Source organism: Miniopterus natalensis, chromosome 1, assembly GCF_054644295.1.
Source record: "Miniopterus natalensis isolate mMinNat1 chromosome 1, mMinNat1.hap1, whole genome shotgun sequence".
NCBI classification, from domain to species: domain Eukaryota; kingdom Metazoa; phylum Chordata; class Mammalia; order Chiroptera; family Miniopteridae; genus Miniopterus; species Miniopterus natalensis.
Window position 1 is genome coordinate 9,864,525 of NC_142081.1, and position 20,082 is coordinate 9,884,606.

At 37.4% G+C, this 20,082-nt stretch overlaps 1 protein-coding gene across 3 annotated transcripts in view; it reads left to right on the forward strand.

Annotated features, from left to right (window-relative positions):
- Positions 1-20,082, forward strand: part of RPS6KA5 (ribosomal protein S6 kinase A5) — a 106,632-nt gene that overhangs the window by 57,322 nt on the left and 29,228 nt on the right. For 2 of the 3 annotated variants that reach the window (XM_087818572.1, XM_087818575.1), the window contains exons 4-7: positions 2,420-2,535; positions 5,055-5,162; positions 17,218-17,301; positions 19,662-19,765. In XM_087818572.1, the coding sequence (XP_087674698.1) occupies positions 2,420-2,535; positions 5,055-5,162; positions 17,218-17,301; positions 19,662-19,765 (412 nt within the window). The remainder of the gene's footprint in view (positions 1-2,419; positions 2,536-5,054; positions 5,163-17,217; positions 17,302-19,661; positions 19,766-20,082) is intronic. The other variant, XM_087818580.1, reaches the window with a different exon arrangement.

The window sequence follows — 20,082 nt, forward strand, 5'->3', positions numbered from 1 at the left end:
CTGTTCTAGCCATGCTGGCCTCCTTCCTGATTCTCAGATCTCCTGGGCCCTCTCTTGCCTCACGGTCTTTGTACTCATTTAAATGTCTGCCAGGAATAGTCATCCCCCAAATATCTTAGCTCACGTCTTCACCTTTAAAGTCTTTGCTCAAAAGTCACCTTGGTGGGGCCCTGGCTGGTTTGGCTCAGTGGTTAGAAGTGTTGACCCGCAGACTGAAGGGCCTCAGCTTCGAAGGACACGTACCTCGGTTGCAGGCTCGATCCCTGGCCCTGGTCGGGGCGAGTGCAGGAGGCAACCAGTCGATGTGTCTCTCTCACATCAACGTTTCTCTCTCTTAGTCTCCCTTCCACTCGCTCTGAAAAGTGATGGAAAAAATACCCTCATGTGACGATTAAAAAAAGTCACCGTGGTGGGGCATACACTGACCACCCTTATGAAAACGAGGCCTCACCTCTACCCGGGCACTCCTTATCTCCCTTTATCTGTGCTGTTTTTTTCCAGAGTAATCATCTTCCAACATACCGATAGTATCTAATTTATTTGTTTCTCTCTTCCTACTGGATTGCAGGCTGTGCTGGAGTGGGGATTCTTGTCTGTGTTGTTCAGTGCTTTGTGTGCAATACCTAGAAGAGTGACTGATAAGGGTTCAAATACCTTTCGAATGAAATGAACAAACCCTAGGAAAATATATTAATCTTTTTTTTGTAAATATGGTTTTAGATTCAACGAAATCAAGCAACTTACTCAAAGTCACACAACTGCTAGGTGGTATCACTAGGATTTTTGCACTTTCTGACATCAAAGACCTGTGTTCTTAACCATTGAAAATGTTTCTTTCCAAGGACATGCAGAATAAAAGGTCACAATGTAGTCCCAAAGTGACAGTCACACAGGCTGAGGAGGCAGAAGCTTGAGTTGCTAACAGTGGCTACAAATTTTGGGGAAGGGGAATCTGGAAAGAGGGCACCCACGGGCGAGGTAGTTCAGAAATCTGTGCACACTGACCGACTCCTCAGCAGTGAATGCATGGGGCACGAGTCTAAGTAGCCAGGAGCTGGAGCTTCAGCAGCTCCCACCTCAGGAGAGGCAGAGTTTGGAGTTCATTTCCTCCCAAGGTACCAGGGAGGGACTTAGTAAACACCACAAGATTTTCATCAAAATTCTCAAAGAGCCAAGTCTTAGGAGTAAGAACCACATTCCCAGAATAAAAAATAAATCATAGTATTTATGCATAAATACCATATTAGATTTAAGTTACTGCTTAGAGGTAGAAAAAATTCATTGTTAGTTTGCAGGAATGCCGTGTTCCTTTACACCTTTTTAATACTAGCTTTGTGTTAAGCTATAATTATACCCCTCACAAGATGCAGAAGCCTTAGAGGGCAATGTGTTTTGCTGGCATGTGCTTTGTGAAATACATTGCAAAACAACCAGCCATTGCTGCTGCATCTGCTTTTTAGAATTTAAAGTTAAATGGGCAAGGTAAAACAAAAACCTGTGAGTTGATTAGTTGCTTTCGTCTTTTATCAAATTTGGTATACTTGTGATACATGCTTTCCCTTTTTTTTTAGGAGAAAAGCTTTAAACTGTCTGTAACCATTTTCTACATATACATTGTTTCTCACATTGCTTATACATTGTGTTAAGGTAGCAGTGGTTAGTTTCTGATGAAACTATTACCAGTTTACCGATGAATGCCTTACTAGCGCCAGTTATGAACATAATTGTGTTGTGTTTTTTATTATTGTTTCCCTATTTATTTCTCACTGTAGCCTTTTTGTCTCTCGCTCATTGTTCTTCTTGAGATAAGCGGGGCCAGTTGAAAGGCGAATGGGCTCTTAGTTCCAGGTATTTTGATCGGGGCATGTTGTGCTACTTTTACTTTGGGGCTCTGAGGAGCAACAGGGAGGCTACCTGCTGCCTAATACACATTTTGGGAAGGGTGCATAGAAATTCTGGGAAATAGGGAATCTGCTTAAAAACAGTGACTGCTAAAAAGGAAAGATGGGATTTTCCTTCGTGCCTTGTTTTGTTCTGCTCGTTGTTTATTTTAGTCATTGGAGTGGCCAATGTTTTGGTTACTCCACAGCAAGTTCAATGCTGTCGCTGGAGGCAGAGGGCTCTGGTATGCTGCATTTGAGAAACTGTGTTTAAATATATGCAGAATTCATGTAATAGTTTTAATGGCTATACTCTATGCGAGCTCATTTGATTATAGTTCAGGGTAGTCATTATCTTATGAAACTGTATTACTCTGTGGATTTAGTAATATTCCATATGAAACTATATACTAAGAATTGTACCCAAAAATCATATATTAAAATCAGTGCCTTATGGTTAATCCAAAGTGATTAAAGGAAATACTTCCTTCAGTTTATGAACACAAGTCAAAGAAAGAAAAAATATATTTCATTTTTAGATTATATAAATGGTGGAGAACTTTTTACTCATCTTTCTCAAAGAGAGCGTTTCACAGAGCGCGAGGTGCAGATCTATATTGGGGAGATCGTGCTCGCCCTCGAACACCTCCACAAGGTAAGATGCTCAAGCTTTGGGATTTCTCTTTCGGAAAAAGCTACTGAAGTCATGGTGGAGCTAAAAGAGCTCATGTTTTTATGTGTCATTGTCTCTGTGGTGATTGTGAAAGCACCCTGGTAGACCGTTAGCCATGTTTCTCAATGTCATAGTTTTCTCTTTTTTTCTTAAAAAAAAAATCTTTATTGATTTCAGAGAGAGGAAGGGAGAGGGAGAGAGAGAGATAGAAACATCAGTGATGAATCATTGATCAGCCGCCTCCTGCACGCCCCCCACTGAGGACGGAGCCCAAAACCTGGGCATGTGCCCTGACCGGGAATCGAACCGCGATCTCCTGGGTCCTAGGTTGATGCTCAACCGCTGAGCCACACTGGCCAGGCCATAGTTCTCTTTTTCAAAATCTGCTTTTCTTTAGTAGTTCCTGTGATGCAGATTTAAAATGTAGAACCTAAGCAATTTTTTATTTTTTTCATGAAAAATCCTAATGCTTATTACAAAGTATCATCAGAGTAAAAATTTTCATTCTTTGGTATTCTTTTGTTTTAGTTTCAAGTGTACAGCATAGTGATTAGACAGTCATATACTTTACAAAGTGTCCCCCTGATATATCCAGCATCCACTGGCACCATACATAATTATTACAGTAAATTTTTCATTCTTAAAATAACCTTTAAGACAAAAGCAGAAATCATGATATGTGTCTCCTTCGTAGTGACACTCCCTTGCGGACTGCCCTTCCGCCTTCAGGGCGCAGCGCCTGACTCGCGGGGAATCTGCGGCGTTTGGGAGCAGCGTCTGCCCGGGCTGCCCGGCCGCGCCAGGCTGGCTCCCTTTCCCATCGTTTTGTGCCTGAGGCCCTCTCCCGCTCCCCCTGCCCCCTCCATTGCCTCCGTGTAGCATGAGCTCAGTTACTAAAAACTTTAAATGAAGTCCATGTCTGTGATGCTGTTTGAACGCTATAAAATCAGTTTAAACTTCTTTTAAAAATATTGATTTAGATACTATTAATCTTGATCCAAGAAACTTTGACTAAAACACCTTTTTTAACTTAATAAGGAAGCATTTTTGTGGAAGCAGACAGTCATTGTGTCAACGAGGCTCCTGCTTCAGAAATGGAAAGCACTGGAGCAGGAAGGCCTGGGAGCTTACAGGAGGCCAGCACGGCCTGAGTCACTAAGTTAGGATGGTGCGGGCACATCGTGAAGCCACCGTTCTTCTCTGTCATGTACTCAGACCCTACACTAGAGTACAGATGAACGTAGAGGAGAATGGAGAGGAATGAAGAGAAAGGGCAGGGGGTTAGAAGGCAGGTGGAGGCGATGGGTGGAGAGGCCGTGGAATATGGTGAGAGGGAAGATGCGGGGCCAAGGAAAGGGCGGATCCAGCCTGGCCAGAAATGAGACGGCAAAGGGGGGCGGGGGGTTCAGAACAGGAACCTTAAGGGGAGTGAGTGAAAAGTATATAAGAACAGGAGGGAAGGGAAGAGGCTCCAGGGGCAGGGCTGCGATGCCAGGGAGAGAGGAGCAAAGCTGATGGGAACAGGCATCTCTGCTCCTTTCGATAGACTTGTTGGTGTGGTGACAAGCTTTACGCCTGTGATTATTTTTGTGGGATATAAAGTAGTTAGGACATCTTTTTATACAAGAACCAAATTGGGCCCAGGAATAGGGGGAAAAGATCTTAGCATTTTATGGTTAGGAATATTAGATGTAGTTTTTTATAACATGAAAATGATGGTGGAAATCACCATAAATTCCAGAGTAAAAACTTACAAAATACAGAGCTCTGATGGGAAACTCAGTAAATTCAGTTTTTAATTTGTATGAAAGCTTTAATTCTGTTTATTAAAGGAAGATCCATGAACATTCATTATCATTAAAACAGGGTAATCAGAAACACAGAAGTAGAGAACAGGATGGATATTGGATATGAATGTAATTGATATGGAGTGGAAGTAATATCCAGGTCAGATCTCTGCTAAGCTAAGTCTTACTACTCTAAAAAGATAAATACAAAGAAATATAACACAAAGCCAGTTTTATTAGTCTTGATGTAGCTGCCAGCACTTATTTCCTCAGGAGGAGATAAAAACGAGAGTTTATTTGGAAGCACTGTGAGACTAAAAACAAAGAAGTGGCCACTGTGGGATCTGGTCAGTCTAGAAAACACATGGAAGCCATTAGGGAAGCAAAGGGCATGCATTGGCTAAGAAAGCACCAATTATCACCTGGAGCGAGGATGGAGTCTGTGAGAGACAGGAAGAAGCTGTGGGCATGGGGGGAGGGGGAACCCTACAGGCGCAGGCCCAGCAGGAATGGGCCCTCCTGCTGGTTGAGGGTCCAGGGAACCCAGGAGATGAGCCCCAAGGTGGAGGGACTTAGATTTGCCCTGTTCAGTGACTGAGACCCATTATAGCATCCTGAGCAGGACAATGCCTTTTTCTTGGTCTGTTTTTAAGGTAGATAAGAAAGACTTTTGGAAATTGCTATTTTTAAATGCGTATTTATTTGTTTTTACAGTTGGGGATTATATACCGTGACATTAAGCTTGAAAATATTCTGCTTGATTCTAATGGCCATGTGGTGCTGACAGATTTTGGTCTGAGTAAGGAGTTTGTGGCTGATGAAGTGAGTATTATATTTTAATTTAAAATTAGTAATAATAATATAAACAATGATGAAAAATTAGCTACAGAATAAGCATTTAATGGGACAGTACCATATGGATTATGGATCTTTGGCATGAATGACTATAAAGACTTATAGTTTAAAATTACCATGGAACCATCCTGTTAGAATTGCAGTAAACGTTTGATGAATATATCAGAATTCCGCAGTTGAAAACAAAAGTATACATTTAACTTTCCCCATAAAATATAACTGAAAAATTTAAATAACTCATTGGGGCCTTTATGAGAATTCTGACATAAGTGGTAGCCAATAAAGAATTAGAAAACAAAGCACATACAGTTACATTATAATTACAAAGTATGACATGTCCTGTTGTGATGGCCCTTTGAATTCACTTGACAAGAATGGTAAGACTCTACTAGACTTCATTTTTTAATAATCTTACTGGTGTTTGTGAGGTTTTTTGCTCATATGAACTAAAATGTAGTAGCTAGCTAATGTGCAGATTTTACATATGGAGAACTTTGCATTTTTAGTATTGATTGGAACTTATTTAATATTACGAGTGCATTTAATAACACTTAAAATTGTACATCTATTAGTTGTAATTAAATGCTGTTTATGTGGCAGTTGTAATAAAAATTATATTTTTACACTACTCGTTATTCAAGATAACTGAATAAATATAAACACCAGTTCATGTCTATCTGAGAAATTATTGGTATCAAATACAGAATCACAGTAAAATTTTTGTAGTAAAGGACTTTGTATGAAACATCGTTCTTGGGTCCCAAATTAGGTTTCTCTGTTTCTGATTGCTCGCTTTTTGGAACATTGCCAAAACATCCCTAGGTGAATTAGATAAATGCTGAAGTAGTAAAAACTAAAGATCCCAATTTTTAAATCATATCTATATTCACTCAACTTACTTATTCAATAAATATTTTTTGACCACTTGTGCTAGGTACTAGATAATATGATGATGAAAAACATAGAAATAATGTCTGCACACATGAAGCTATGGTTATAATAATATATTATCTTTGACAGAAGTCGTAGTTATGAAATAGATTAGATGAATTTTTGAGAAATTTACTTCAGCCCGGCCGGGTGTGGCTCAGTGGTTAAGCATCGACCTAGGATCCAGGCGATCAGGGTTCTATTCCCAGTCGGGGCACATGCCCGGGTTGCGGGCTCAATCAATGACTCTCTCATCATTGATGTTTCTATCTCTCTCTCTCCCTCTCCTTTCCTCTCTGAAATCAATAAAGATATATTAAAAAAAAAAAGAACGAAAGAAATTTACTTCAAAGTTTGATTTTTAATACTTTTTCTCCTTTGCAAAAATTTTAGTGACAACTTCAATAAAATGTGACTGCTTAAACATGTTAACAGTTCCTTCCTCACAAAACCCCTTACAAATAAAAGTCAAGGAGTAAATCAGCATGCACTGAAAAGGAAGAGAAGAAAATACCACCCAGATTTTAGAAGATGGACAGCAGAATACTAGTTGTAACCGATACTCACTTGTATTAAATTATCATCTTTCTTGCAATGAGTTTCTTTTTTGTTCATTCCCATTCTATCTCCTTGGTTTTCAGCTTAAGCTAGCCTCCTCGGTCACAGTTGAATCCTAAACTAGTAATGTGAGAAGCCCCAAAGCAGGCTAATTTGTACCTCTGACCCCCAGAGAGGCTCAGGAATTGGGGGCATCAGATACCCCTCAAAGTAGGGGCGCAGGTGATACGGGACACAGGAGATTTGGTTAGAAGTCTAGTAGCCCCCAGATGTCATGTCTACCCCATTCACATAGGCACCATGCCTTCCCTACCCTCGTGGAAGACTGAAAAGGTTAAATAGACTGTGGGCTCCAGGGCACTGAGCACAGCTGGGGGTTGGGGACACTGCGGAAACTAGTGGCGAAGGGAAAGCTGACACACTGGCCTGTGGAACTCCCAAGGCCTCTTCCTGCCGCTTCGCTCTGGAAGCCATGGCTTCCTAGGTGGCATTTTGGAGGATTCCTCTCTGAGGCTCTGAGAACGGGAAGTCTGCAGACACTGTCAGCGGGTGGGTTGGCCGGTGAGCTGGTCTAGCCAGGTCTTCCTACAGACGCCTGCGACTGGGCCAGCCTAGCCCAGGCCACAGAAGCGTGCTTGTGATGATGTCACAGTTTCTTTTGATATTTTGATTTTAATATATTTCAATATAATTAGTTTTTTCTGCCATACTATATTTTTAAAAACACTGTTCTGCGAAGGGGTCTGTCATCCTCAGTAGACTGCCCAAGGGTCCCTGGCATGTAGAAGATTTGGTGATCACCCTTTCCTCTCTCCAGGGAACCAGTCATATGTTCGCTCATTCACTCCATCAGTGTTTGGGGAGGGCCTTCTACGTGCTAGACATTAGGCAAGGTTCTGGTAATGCAATGAAAAGAATCACTCTGTAAATCCTGTACTTATGGGCACGTGTGTCTGATCATTTGGCAGATGTTGGCCCTGGGGAACAGCAAAATGTTAGAAAACAAAACAAAAATGAACAAACAAAAATCAGACATGGATCGGAGTTGTTCGGTTTTAATACAGAATAGTCAGCTCTGCTGTGTGACTAAATCAGCCAGGTGAGTCCTCACAAGAGAGACTTGTGTTTCTGCTGGTCATGGCAACAGCTACTCCTCAGGGGCAGGAAGCTGTTCTCATCGGGTGCCATAATTTTTGAGCACTTAGTTGTTTAGGTGCAAACATGAAATACTGGGGTTCAATCTGAAGTGGAGAAGTAACTTGTAGATTCCCTCATTACTCACTGAATACAGCCTAGTTGCATTTACTAATATAGTTATGTGTTGTCATGTGTTAGTAAGCTTTACAGTTCATCTCGCTTACCTGAAGACGACCAGCTCTTCGCCCTAGAGAACATGCTGTCACGTGAGCTTCGAGTGTAACTCCCAGAGCTCAGGAAGCCGTCCTGAGTCCCCTAAAACTTTGTCTGATTGTCCTTTGCTCCTGATTCCACCCAGTACCTGCTTAGCCAGTTTTCCTGCCTAGATCCTTTCTGCCTTGAAAATATTCCCATCAAACGATTTCTCTTGTGATTAGCTATCGTTTCTTTCTGGTTTCACTTCTCAGCCCAACTCACTTACATTGAAACATCATTTCTCTTGGAATGAGTTTCTTTTTTGTCCATTCCTATGATACATCCTTGGTTTTAGTTTAACTCAGTTAAGGAGCTGCTTCTTGGTTTCCACTTTCTAGAGAGATTCTATATCGCTCTCTTTCTCTAACCTCTCTCCTTTTCACCCCCTTCCTTCCTCTTGGACCCTTTCTCTCACCATTTTAGCATTCCTAGCCTCTCCTGTCTTAAAAATTTTTTAATGGAGAGACAAATGGATGGATGGACTGACTGATAAGCAGATAGATTAAAGAAGACCAGTCTCAGAATCCCTTCCAGCTCGTGTCCTGTTCTCCTTTGTCAGAATTGGTTTACACTCTTTGCTCACCCGCTTCTGAGTCTCCTCCAGGTTGGCTTGCACCCCCTACCAATTGAAGGAAACCGTTCTTGCCAAGGTCACAATTGACTTCAGTTTTAGATGTTTTCAGTCCTCTTAGTTGACTACCTAGTAGTGTTGAACTGGAAATTGCCTCTCTCCTTGGCTTCTGTGACTCCAGGCTCCCCCGACTTTCCTTCTATCTCTCTGTCTTTTGTAGGCTTTCCCTCTTCTACCTGACAGTTCGATCCTAGGTTCTTCACAGTTCAGTGCTAGGTATTATTCTCTTTTTATACTGCATTCTGTCCCTGTGTGTTGGTAGTTCCCACATGTATATGGCCAAGCCTGACCTGGGCTCCAGACCCAAACATGCAAATAATGTATTTCCACTTAAGCTTCTCATAGGCTCCTGAAGTTCAACATTTAAAAAGCAGAGCTAATCTCCCCCCATCCAAATCTGCTTCTTTCAGTGTAACACACTTTTATGTGTTACAAACTCTGCCTTCATTTGCTTTGGGAAATATATTTCTATTTAAGTTTCAGAAACTTATTTTTTATATATGCTTGAAGTTCCTGTTCATGGTGTAATATTCATCTCTCTGTATATTTGTTAATTTAATAATTCAGCAAATATTTATTGAGTACCTACTATGTGCCAGGTGTTGTGCTAGACCCTAGAAATATGGTGGTGAACATGGCAAATTCATCAAATATTCATATAATTACTTAATGGTAAAGTATTTATTTAATTATGACATTTCTAATGTTTAATTTTGAGTTATTTTTTAAAATTATGAATTATTTCTAGATTACACTTTGTTAAACTGGATTGTATAAGGATAAAATTGATTTAGAAACCTTCAAAATCTTTTACATGATAAGGAACACTTTACAAATTTGATGCTTTTATGGATGTGTTTTTCTCTCAGCAACAGAATCTGATAAATCTCTTGAGGTTCTGAGAGCAAAGGGAGAGACATTGCTAAATATCTGCAGGCTGGTATGTGTCCTTCGTAGGATTTTATGAGAGTACCGTTTAGCAAACATTTGTTGAGTCCTTACTGTGAGTCATACAGTCTGCTAGGTATTGGATATATGATTCTAATGGAAGACTTTAAAAACATTCAGGACATCTGTTCTTACCTATATATAAAGAAATGTCAAAGTGACACATTTATGTGCTATTAATTACCTTATACTTAAATATGGTACATGTATTCTCTCCTTTCATAATTTAGCATTGAGCACTTGAAAATGTTTACAACAGGTTATTAAAATGAATCTACATGGAGATAAATAAAACTAGAAGAAAACTAACATCCTCAGCACTTAAAACAGAGGTCGCTAAGATAGTTACAACTCGCTGCCATGTAGGTGCACTTCCAAGGAAAGGGTCTGTGCACTTGTGACTATTTTCTCTGTCCAGGAAATCGAAAAATGCGGCCTTTGCTCAGTTCAGATAATGTTATTCATTTAAATATTTTTTGAACATATAAGAGGCATTTTTATATAGTGCAAAGAACACATGTTAAAGTTGGAAGATCTTTTTGGTTCTGCACTTCCTGGCTGTGTGACATTGAGCAGGTCACTTAGTCATTGACCCTTCTTAGTCTTAGTTTCTTCATCAGTAAAATAATATCCATCATATCTAATTTATAGGATTGTCATATGGATACGATGAATTAATGCTGGTGACAGTACTTTTTAAAGTGTAAAGTGCTGTATAAATACCAATTTCTACTTGTAAAAGGTATTCAGATTACTGTGAGCAAAATAAAATATAGGAATGAGAATCTTATTCTCCCTTAATTTTCTTATTTGTAGGAAAGTTGTAAATTTCAGCTTTCTCTAATAAATGCCTAGTTAATAATTTCATTTGCAAGATTCTGCTGTTGCAGCGTACATTTCTCAAGATGCCTAGGTGAGGTTCAGGATCCATAGAGCGTGTTTGCGTGGGAAATCAGATAGCCCGGCTCTCTAAGGCAGCGTCTGTGGTCACCTTGGTCTCCTTCCTGATTGGTGGTGACACAGATTCATGATTCTTTTCCTTTACGTGTGTTCTCGAAGAACCTATTAGGTGTCAGTAAATAAGCCCTGTCAATCATTTGCCAAAATCATTGGGTAAAATACACATTCCCTCCTAGGTGAGTGTGATTGGCTTTTTAAATATTGATTTAATATTTTAAGGTTATTTTTAGGTATAGTGAGATTTTTTATTTCTCCTTGAGTCAATTTTGGTAAGTTATATATTTACAGAAAATGTTATATTTATTCTTTTTACATTTTCTGGCATCATGTTGGTCATAGAATTAACTTATTTTTTAATATATTTTTATTATAGTAATATTTTCTTTTAAATTACTATTATTGATTTTTAAATTTTCTTTTTTTTCTTGATCAATTTGCTAGAGATTTGTATATTTTATTATTCTCATCCAATAAATAACTTTGTCAAGCATCTCATTTTTTTCTATTTCTTTCATGATGTTCCTTTTTTACTTCATTCCTTTTACTTTCTATGAGTTTCTTTCATATTCTTTTTCTAAACTTTTGAGTTGGACATGTAGCTCACTAATATTTAATCTTTTTAAATAAAACTCAATTTCCAAGAACAGCTTTAGATGTATCTCACAAGTTCTGACACACAGCATTTTTACTGTTATCCTAATAGTCTAATATTCATTGTGTTTTTCTTTGGGCCATGAATTACTTAGACATGGGTGTTTTTTTGTGTGTTTTCTTTGTTGTTGTTTTTTAATATATCTTTATTGATTTCAGAGAAAGGAAAGGAGAGGGGGAGAGAGAGATAGAAACATCAATGATGTGAGAGTCATTGATCGAGCCCGCAACCTGGGCATGTGCCCTGACCGGGAATTGAACCCTGATCGCCTGGATCTCAGGCCGACGCTCAACCTCTGAGCCACGCTCGGCCGGGCAGACATGGGTTTTTAAGTTTTCAAATACATAGGATTTTTTGGTTATCTTTTTGTAAATGAGCTCTAATTTTGCTTTCTGATCGGAGAATGAAATATATATGATTTTATTTTTTGTGATATTTGAGATTTGTTTTGTGACCTATTACATGGTTAAATTCGGTAAATGTCTTACATTTACCTGAAAAGATGGTATTCGCTAATTGTTAGATATAAAGGTTTGTATATTTTTATGAACATTGGACAAACCTTCCATAGCTTCACTTATTATTGTCCTGCCTGGTCAGTTAGAGAAGAAATATGTTAAAATACCCACTATGATTGTGGGTCTGTCCATTTCTTCTTGAACAGCTCTCCATCTTTTATTATATAGGTTAAGGTTCTTCCAAAGCTTTTGAGGGACTCAGGTTTGGAATAGTGTTATTCCCTTAGTGAATTCCTTTTATTATGTAATGACGACCCAATTTAAATAATCCTTTTTACCTTAAAGTTTATTTTCTTGCTATTAATAAGATACTGCAGCTTTTTGTTGGTTAGTGCTGGTCTGATAGAACTTTTTCCATCTCTTTACTTCCAATATTTCTTTGTCATTATGTTTTAGGTGTGCCTTTTATAAATAACTTATAGCTGGATTTTGTTTTTGATCCAGAGAGTTTCTGTCTTTTAACTGGTGAGTTAAATCTGTATATTATGATTACCGATATATTTTTATTTATTTTTCTCATCTTCCTGTGTTTTATCATAATTTCTCTTTGCTCTTCCTCCTTCGTTTCTGTCTTCTATTTAAATGATTAAGATTACTTTATTTCATTTCTCCCTAATGGTTCAGAAGTTATATATATTCTATTTCTGTTCTTTTAGTGGTTATTACCCTGACATTTTTAACTTATATAATGACTTAATAGAGTCTAAAATTAACCATCGTGTCTGTTGATTGTCATGACCATTTCAAGAACATTGTTTTAACTTCAATTATCCATCTCATTTTATATATTTTGTTACTTATTTAAGTCCCACGTTATATTTTTTCAAATTAATCATTATTGTGTAATTATTATTTTCATTTTATAAATTCAATACTTGTTTATATTTTTCACACATTTACCTGTTTTCTGCACTCACTGTTGCTTCTTACATCTTACTCTTTGCTGTGTTCAGTTTCTTTCTTAAGGGCGTCTTTTAGATTTTTTTTAGCAAACATCAGTGAATAGTAAACTCTATCTTTGTCTTAATATCTCTTCATTTTGCCCTGCATATCTAGTGATTATTTAGCTGGCTATAGCTGTATCTAGGAATGGACTGGGTTTTTAAGAAAAATTTTTATTGTGAAATAAAACAAAAATGAAAGTATGGTTTAGTGAATTATTTTAAGGCAAACACTCCTATAACCACTACTCAAGTTAAGAAATAGAAATGCATCACCTATAACTATATTTTTATTTAATTTGCTTGGACTCTTGAAACATTCAGGATAATTTTCTCAAATATATCTTCTATTTTACAAATTCTCTTTTTAGTTATGTCTACTACGTTTACTCTGCCTACTTTTTTATTACTATTTCTTTTTTTATTTATATAGTTCTATTTGATTCTTTTTCCTATTGCTCTGATCTTTCCTGTGCTGCTATGTTGTTTTATGGATATTTTCCTTCATTTATATCTTCCATCTCCTACAACTTACTGGTCTTCTATAAATTGTTATCCCACTGTTTAAAGCAATCCTTCTTTTTGTTGTATTTATAGAGTCTAGTTTGCTTGGTTAGTAATTTTGTGCCTTTAGGGCTTTGTCAGTGTGAATCCTGGGCCAGCTAAGTTGTGGGAATGTCTCTGGTTCTGTTGTGTATTCCAGAATACCACCACATTGCACCAGATTTTCTCACTTTCCCCATCCTGTGGGGGGAGAGAAATTCATGCCCCAAATCTATAGGAGATATAAGCCTAGCAATTTGATTTCACAAGAGGAACATTTATTTGTTTGTTTTTTAAGCTAGGGCCCAAATTTAAACAAACTTGTGTTAGTGGTGAATTTTATTTTTCTAGACTTCACACTTCCTAAGGGTTCAACTTTCTTAGGTTCCAAGGTTTACACAATAGTGATAATTCCAGTCCACCCCATTTCAGCTGAGGGCCTCATCTTTTGTCCTCACAAGAGTATCAGAAGTGAAGCTTCTGGATTGCTGAGACCTGTAACAAATTACCTTCCCTCCCTTCATGCAGAGCAGCATAGGTCATATACCTGCCTCACTGGCTTTCAGCACCCTCTTCATGGCTGGCACCTGGGGGTTACCCTTTCTTTCTTGTAAGCACAGTCTTGGGTGAGTAGCAATGCAATATTCATTTAAAAGTCAAACATTTCTAGATCGTTGTTGTGAGAGTCTTCAAAATTAGAGTGGGGGGAAAATATAGGATGTGCAAAAACTTGTCATTGGTGATTTACTTTTAACTCACAGATTTGTCAATAATGAGCAGATAAGAGCAAGATAAAACATTGGCAAATAAATACTAAGACTTATTTAATCTAGTGTTTGTTGAGAAATACTTGAGGGCCTGGCAGTTGAATTCCTATTTGGATTCTTCATCAGAAGGAAACCCGTTTTTTATCCAGAGTCATCTGATTCTCTAAGGAGCAGTGAAGCCTCTTTGATCAGCTGATCACTTAAGTATAACAGTATTCCATATTACCTGCCAGGATGGTGCGCACACACTGCTTGTACTATTTTCACATTCAGGTAAATTCTCATTCACAATATTTTAACTTTGTGGTAGCTTTAGTAAGTAATGTTGCTTATAAAGTAGTGTGGACTTAAATTCTAAATTGGTGGATTGCCTGTCTCCCTGAGAAAAATATTACTGTAAAGATATTTCGAACAAACAGTAAGCAGTAACCACAGTAGAATTTAGGGGTGTTACCCTGGCCTTTTTATATCATAGTTTACAGAATATGATTCTGCAGTCCTGCCTGCCTCCCACCAGAAACGTTCTCCCATCACACCTCTTCAATTTGTTGTGTTGATAGAATTACTGGAATTGTTCTAAAAGTTAGAACCTAGAGGGAGTAACGCTTACATGGAGGCAGAGGCAGAGGAAGCCGATGCAGAATTGCAAGGGGCTAAAATGGCAATGTTGTTAAAAAACGAGAGACTTCAGAAATGCTTTGTCTTTCTTTACTATTTTTCCTCAGTGACTGGAACTTCCCAACACTTAAGCTTTAGTTTTTCTGTCTCCTAGAATTTCTATCAAATAAATAACTATGCATTAATTATTTACTAATGTAGACACTACCTACTCCCCCCACAAGAACCAAACAAACCAAAAAAACAGAAAAGCTAAAGGGAATTAAAAACGAGCTCGAAGGTGAAGGAAATACCTTCCAGCACTTAATGTGGTTCTCAGCTCCCTCTACATCTAGACAATAACGAACTGAGCTGCATAGTTCTTATTGTCAGAAAAGTACAACCCGGAAAATCTTTCTGGCAGTAAATAAAATCTGTATGTTTCATACCATTATTACACTAATCTTATGAATATCTAGTGTTTTGAAGAAGAGAATACAGATTTTCATGACTTTCAATGTATAGAATTCAATGATTGTCTCATACTTAGAAGGAAATACACATAATTTCAAAATGGTTTGTGACATGGAGTTGCCCATAAATGAAAATGTATATTTGCTAAAAAGACTAGTTTTCTAAATAAAAATCTAGAAAGTCAGTAAATTGAAACCCATTATCTTTTTTAAGAGAGAGGAAGGGGGACAGAGAGAGAAATATCAATTTGTTGTTCCACTTATTTATGCATTCATTTGTTGATTCTCATATGTGCCCTGACCAGGGATCAAACCCACAACCTTTGGTGTATGGGGGCAGCGCTCTAACCAACTGAGCTACCTGGCCGGGGCGAAACCCCCTTCTACCCGTAAACCACTGTTTGGAGAATTATTTTTATTTTTTTCAGTATACCTAAACTTGATTTAGCCTATAATGTTTTAAAGGTGATTGTTAAGATGAGATAAATACTATGACTTAGTAATTTTTATGTGTTTATGTCAGCTATATAGTGATGAATTGCCTAATATCCATAAAAAGGGTTATTGCATAATAAATAATTGTATATTAACTAAAAATACTCTTTAGTTTTATGAAATTTGTTTTTTTAAAAGTAATTTTGTAGCATTTATTTTTTTAATAATTCAGTGAAGAGATTAATGCTTTCTAACACATTGTTTTGTCCAAGCATGTCTAACAAAATTAAAAATTATTTATTACTTTTTATACAAAAATTTATATGAAATAAATTTTATTTAGCTTTAGTTTTTCCAGTAGTTTGATACAAAATTAGCATTTGGTACAGCAATGATGAAGCAGAGAGATGACATTTGATATATGATTTATATTAGCTATTCAGTAACATTCTGCCAGCTAACAAAGAAACTTTTTGCATATCTGTACATAATTGAATTATTTCTTTTAGTTTCTAGGTAGATAACAATCTTTCAGTATATTTAGCACACAAAAAGAAATAAATTAATTATAGACCATATTTTATTTATATATATGTATATTACAAGTAAGTAATTTTAATACATTTATTATCATAGTGTTTAAATAAATTTGTTATATTCATTGTCTCTGGGCTTAACTTTCAGCCAACAGGGTAGGGGGCTTCTATAACATTGCTAGAATAGTGTTTTACATTAAAAATTGGTAAATAAGAATAATGCTTATTTTTCTTAAACTTTGCTAGTGGAAGAAGAGTAAAGTGTAAATTGAAAAGCTTCCTCTAAAATAATTTTATAAAAGTATTTTAAGGGCACCAAAGTGCCTTTAAACGTTTCAGATACAGCTGCATGCAGGTATGGTATTGAAGTGGATGCGGATTCTTTGCCTCTGTCTAGTGTATCTGCAGGACACTTCACATCTTTATTACATTAGGATGAGTCATATGACACAGCTGGTCATTTGAAGAATTGCTTTAGCTTTTTAAATTAATTTTAGGCTGATATATAAAATTAGCCCTTTTTAAAATTAGCCCTTTTTAAAATGCTATAAAGGAGAAACAGCTGTCCTTAAGAGAAAGTCTTTTTTAAGGAACAGTTTGCTCATCACTAACCACCCTCTTAGTGCCAAACCTGGGCCAGACGGTAAGATAGGAAAACATTTTTCCTCTTTTTATCTTTGGGTTCCCTGCCCCCCTTCTTAACATTTGGCCTCCTGCCCCTCCGCGTTTTCTAGTGTTCTCTTAATCTTGCCTCTCTGAAAGTAAGTAAGGGCCTCCGTAGTCAAGTGTTGGACAGGTCACGGTCCCCGGCTAGGACCGCCTGCGCTCCTGCGGAAGGAATGGCTCTAGGGGCCAGCGGCTGGGGTCCGCGCCCACAGAGGAGTGAGGGGCGGGCAGGGAACGGGAGGCGAGTGCGGGGACTGAGGCTGCTGCGTTAGGCCGGGAGGGCTGCTCCTCCCCAGCACTCCACTGTGCAAGCCAAGGCCTGTCCTGGTGAGAGGAGGGTCTCTCAAGTAGACTCTGCCACCACGCTGATTGCTGCTGTACATAGTAATTCATCTCAAAGTATGAACTTTCTCTCTTTGTCACTTGTACCACCAGCTTGAAATCAAATCCCTTTTTGTTTGTTTGTTTGTTTAAGGCTGAAAGAGCATATTCCTTTTGTGGCACTATTGAATACATGGCACCAGATATTGTCAGAGGGGGAGACTCGGGACATGACAAGGTATGTTCTATTTCTGACACCTCTTTATATATCTCTATAAAATGTATAATAACTTAGGTATAATCACTTATGTATAATAACTCAGATACAGTCTCTTTAACAGAGTCCTCTTTCCTGTTGTCTTTATTTTTTTCTCCTTTGCTTTGTATACATGAACACACTATGATATCTGGTATTTTGGATTAAAAAGGTAATAGAAAGATGAGAGAATTCTAGATTTCCCTTTTTTTAGGTTTTATTGGTGAGGATAATTTTTTGTTTTATAGAGTAACACTCTGTTAAAAGGAAACCTCAAAAGCAACTAATTCTTCAAATAATTTTTATGTTATGTCCAATTAAAGAATCTATATCTTGAGCAAAGTACCAGTTGTAACTCTATTTAAAACAAAAATCATTCATTTTCTGTTGCATAGGCCCTGCTCTTTTAGAACACAGCTGAGCCACAATACAATACGGAGGTGTCACTGAGCACATCAATTGTCCCGTGTTCCTGTCTGAGTCTTGCTGGATGATTTTGGACAGTACATATTGCATTATTGATTTTTGTTGGAAAAATATAAGAAACATATAGTTGGCTGTTTCACCTTAGGTTGATACTTGCTAAGAGATCACTGAAAGTGGAACATTTCCTATTTTCTTATTCCCCATTTCTGCTTTAACTTTGGAGACTTTCTTGATGATCTCTTCAACAGACATAATCATTGTAAGGATCCTTGGAGAAAGAAGATAATCCTTTTTAAGCATCCAAGATAGTTGTTTGTTTTCCTAAGCCCTAGAAGGGCTCCCTGCGCACTTTCCTTTGCCTGAGGCAAATGAAGGCTGGGAAGAGGCTTTCGAAGTGCTGATGTTATAAAATCTAGGTCACGTGTTTTTTCTTCCTGTATTAAAGGGTACAGACCTGTTCAGTTCTTTCTGAGCACTCTGCCTTATTATTAGCTTTCTCCAAATAAGGGATTCTGACCACTTTTTGCTTCTGACCTTTTCCTTTCCCTCTTCCCTGTTCAAAACCCCACATACACAGTCCAGACATATGAAATGTGGAGAATATTTGCTAATGACTTATCCTATGTTTAAAGCCTGTTCTCCAAGTTTTCATGACTAGGAATCTGATTGTAGAGCTGTATCAATTTAAGAGCATGGTTCCAAATCCAACAGCAGAGCATTCTGAGGGTCCTGACTCAGATGGCAGTAAAACTGCCTGTATAAATAAAAGAATTGAATTGCTATTTTAGTTCGCTTCAGGGTATTTTTTGAAACTATTGGGAAATTTGGTAGGCATTTATAACTATTAAAATTTGAAAATTACCTTTAAGAACCAATTTTTAGGAAAGAAAACTTTATATTACTCCTAGAATTTCTGCATACCCGAGGCCCAGAATACAGCTAAGTCTTTAGGAGTTGGTGGGACACCTTGGTGACTATGAGCTGATTAAATGAGATTTAATGTATGCAACTACTCGTCAGCGAGCCTGGCTTGCACTGGCTCTTTTGTGACTTCAGTCTCCCTGATCCTGTTTTCTATGTCATTGTTATATATTTTCTTTGAAATAGCTCAAATAGCTCTAGGCTCATACATTTTGCATCATTTCTCTGAAACCTTAGCCCTTGAATTTGGACGCAGAGAGTTTAAAAATTTTGCATCGAGTTAATATCTCATTGGCATAAACCCTATATTCAACCATTATTAAAATATTGATTTGCATAATTACAAAAGAAGTAATTTTCAGTATATCAAGATTCTTGCAGTTATATGTAATTTGCTGTGTTCTCAGTTCAGGTAACTACATTTATAAATTGGTTTCCAATTCAGATCACATTTTGTTTTACATTATTTTAAATTTCATCATGCTTCAGCAAATGAAGACTATTAGATTTATGAGATAGTTTCTATAAGACGAACTGATTTAGGTGGTTATGAAAAAACTTCTTTAGATGGGATTTTTTTTCATTTTTGTTCTTTGACTTTAAGTAATTTTATATTTATTGGATAATTAATAAAAATGCTAATCGGTACTTTCCCCCCTCTATCATAAGTCCGAAGATTTTGCTTAAAATTTTAAAAATTTATTTTAAATTAACAAATTTTTTTTAATTAACCAAAGTAAAATCCTTACTAGTATAGAATATACTTAAAACACTTTAAGCCCATTGATTGACAGTCTAATGTTTAAATTCTGTTCTAAGGATACCTGGATATTTGTTCTCTAAATGTCTTTCTTGCATGTGCTAATTTAATACTCCTTGCACAGAAAGTGTTTTGTTAAAATATTTTCCAAATATACAGCTTTATTTTGTTCATTTTTCTTTCTTATGAATGACATTTTGTTAATATTCTATCAAATGAAATTCTTGTTCTGCAGGCAGTTGACTGGTGGAGTTTAGGTGTCCTGATGTATGAACTACTGACTGGAGCATCCCCTTTCACTGTCGATGGGGAGCAGAATTCCCAAGCCGAGATATCTAGGTAAGATTCAGCAAAATAAAGTGTGTGTGTTGTTGCCTCAAAGGAACTGGTCACATTTCTGTAATGCGGCTGATGCAAAAAAAATAATTTTTTAAAATAGGGTTAGACAAATTTAGGTTTAAGTGGTTAATTTCCATTTATAACGATAGAGGATATATATATAACCTTTATATCTCTTTATGTTTTACGTGCCCAGATAGCTCTTAAGATTCACAGGAATAGTTTCATAATTTTTGTGTGTTCCAAAGCACTTGCTAGCCTGGCCTGGCGTGGCTCAGCGGTTAAGCGTCGACCTAGGATCCAGGCAATCAGGGTTC